The sequence below is a fragment of the Lactuca saligna genome, chromosome 5, assembly GCF_052625555.1.
Source record: "Lactuca saligna cultivar CGN05327 chromosome 5, ASM5262555v1, whole genome shotgun sequence".
Lineage (NCBI taxonomy): Eukaryota > Viridiplantae > Streptophyta > Magnoliopsida > Asterales > Asteraceae > Lactuca > Lactuca saligna.
In genome coordinates, this window is record NC_136421.1 from 124,865,080 (window position 1) to 124,868,036 (window position 2,957).

At 32.9% G+C, this 2,957-nt stretch overlaps 1 protein-coding gene across 1 annotated transcript; it reads left to right on the forward strand.

Annotated features, from left to right (window-relative positions):
• Positions 1 to 715: 715 nt before the first annotated feature.
• On the forward strand, positions 716 to 2,431 carry LOC144997558 (protein STRICTOSIDINE SYNTHASE-LIKE 11-like). Its single transcript, XM_078957453.1, has 3 exons — positions 716 to 1,007; positions 1,236 to 1,490; positions 1,796 to 2,431. The coding sequence occupies exons 1-3, from the start codon at positions 763 to 765 to the stop codon at positions 2,274 to 2,276; spliced, it is 981 nt and encodes a 326-aa protein (XP_078813579.1). The 5' UTR covers positions 716 to 762; the 3' UTR covers positions 2,277 to 2,431.
• Positions 2,432 to 2,957: the final 526 nt, after the last annotated feature.

Here is a 2,957-nt window from a genome sequence, read left to right on the forward strand (position 1 = left end):
TATACATGCCTGTGTTGGATTTCATACTTTACGTAATGGTTAAATGAATCATCCTTTCCCCAAACCTATAGTTTTTGGTAACTTCTTCAGCAAATATTGCGAATATAGATAATAGATGTATACTCCCTCTTTAATTAGCGAAGTTTGTTTCTATAAAATGATTCTTAATATCGCAAATTATATGACAGGCTTTAACTTTATTGAGTTAATTAGATTCCTACACATTTCGATGTGCAGTAACAAACGTGTGGATAAAAAAATTAATCTTTTCAGGGCATTATATATGTAACATGTAAAAAACTAGTAATCATTCATGAATAAAGGGTATATGAACAACGTAATATATATATATATATATATATATATATATATATATATATATATATATATATATATATATATGTATATATATATATATATGAGAATATTAGATGGAACAGGGGGTAGAATTGAATAAACAAGTATATTTGTAGTAAAAAGAAAAGGATAAAGAACTGTTGACTAAGTAATTCCATGCATGCAGGGTGACGTCGACTTGTAAACATTTAATACACAGAAGTCGGTGTCCTTTTCACCAAGTTTAAGCAATCATCTTTATCCCAAAATGGGTGATACAGTAGTCAACTGTAACAAGTTGTTGCTACATGTATAGTATGTGTGCGTGGGTTAGCTTTGAACGTGTATATATACAAGCATATGTAAATGAAAATATGCATTCGAATTGAAAAATAACTATAAACAGTGTCTACATACATCGTAGCAATGAAAACAAGCAGCAAGTTTCTTGTCGATCTGATTGTTTGGTTCTTGCTTCTGGGAAATGTGTTATCCAATGAGTATACTACTTTCAACAAACTCGTATTGCCCCCAAATGTCACAGGTCCTGCATCCGCTGCCTTAGACCGTGGAGGTAAAGGTCCCTACGTGGCAGTCGCAGATGGTAGAATCCTAAAATGGCAAGGCCCCACAACCGGCTTCCTTGATTTTGCCTACACTTCACCTAACAGGTTGTGCTACTTTGTTTTAATTTCCGTAGCCACACATTTCACTTTCACATATGTAGCCGATAATTGCATGATTAATTAATATTATATATAGTAAGTGTGCACCAATGAGTAGCTAACTAACGTTTCCTCCTTAGTCACCAAATGCTACAAGTTCGAATTATTGGTTATGCTGAATAGCTGAAGTACATAATTCTAATGACTTGATAAATCATGCTTTTATTCTTTCAGGACGAAGAAATTGTGTGATGGGACAAATGATCTGAAATTAGGAGCAATATGTGGGAGACCAGTGGCTCTTAGCTTCAACTATAAAACGAGTGATCTTTATATCACCGATGCTTTTTTTGGTCTCCTTGTTGTGGGATTCAATGGTGGCCTTGCAACTCAGGTTTCCAGTGGTTTCAAGTACCTTTCTGGTATCGATGTTGAATCATACACAGGAAATGTTTATGTGGTTGACGCTAGCTTGACTTACAACATAAGGTAAATTTTCGAAAAGCAAGATCTCCAAAAATAACTAATTTATTATTAAAATAAGGCCAAATTCCATAAAACGAGTATAGTTTGTAAATTGTTTAATATGTTTTTCAATAAAACCACTACGTAAAACTTTCATTTCATAAAAATCGCTATAATTTGAAATTTGTTCTGTTAACCACCTCAAAGATATTTTATGGTTTAACAATTAAAACATATTGAAATTCCTTGTAAAAAGCATACAACCTTAGATATAAAAATAATCTTCACATGTTTATTTATTTATTTTACTTTTTTTTTTTTTTGTGCAGAGATATGACACAACCAGGGTTTAAGCCTGACTCTACTGGAAGGCTCTTGAAATACGATCCAAGAACTCAACGGGTAACCACTTTGTTAAGTGGACTCTCAGGAGCGGGTGGTCCTTCGGTTAGTAGTGATCGAAAATATGTTTTGGTTCCAGAGTACGTGAACAACAAAATCCAGAGGCATTGGCTTCAAGGACCAAAAAAAGACACAAACGAGGTCTTTCTGACTGATTGTGGGAACCCAAAAAATATTAAAAGGGCTGCAAATGATGGAGAGTTTTGGGTGGCAGTAGAGAAACAAGTTCAAGAGTCCCCGACGTTGAGTGAACCTCATGGGATAAGGGTGAATGGGTCTGCAACAGTGGTCCAAACCGTGCCTCTTCCCCATTTCTTTAACATGGCTATTGATGTGGTTCAGGAGAGCAATGATGCACTATATGTGGGTTCGAGTGACACTGGTTTTGTTGGTGTTTACACAAACTAGAGTCTTGTTACTAGATATGGTTGGCAAGAACTCATTGTACTAGTTTATTTGTTGATGTGATGAATATGTTTGCTTCCAGAATAACTAGCAATAAATATTTTTGCTAGATCAATTAATGTTACTAACAAATGAATTAATGCATTTTTCTTCCATCCTACACATGCGTTAAAAATATATAAACAATTTTATATTGCACATATAAGATATCCGTGGATTTTTCCAAATAAACGTGCAACAATAACTTAAAGAAAGGGCCTTAAATCGATTTTTTAGTGATTATCCCAAATTCATCCGATTCATATAAAGGGATAATTCACTACTAGAATAGGAGGTATTGTTGGATATTTTTGGGCCATTAATAAATATATAGAAATAATGTTATGATTAATTTTATATTTTTGTGGAAATTATATAAGATTGTTGATGGATTCATTTTATTAATAAATAAAGATATACATTTATCATGTTAATATTGTGGATTGAGTTACCAATTTGATTCAAGATCTCTTAAATCTGTAATATCTCTCACATTCGGTTATATCTCCATCTATATAATTACGTGATTAAAAACTAATTTATAATATACGAAAATACAAACAAGAAATTTGTTTCATAGTTTTGTTGTGGGATTTAAATAGATTTATTGACATCAACTGAGAAACCTAACCGTAGTTCTTCAGA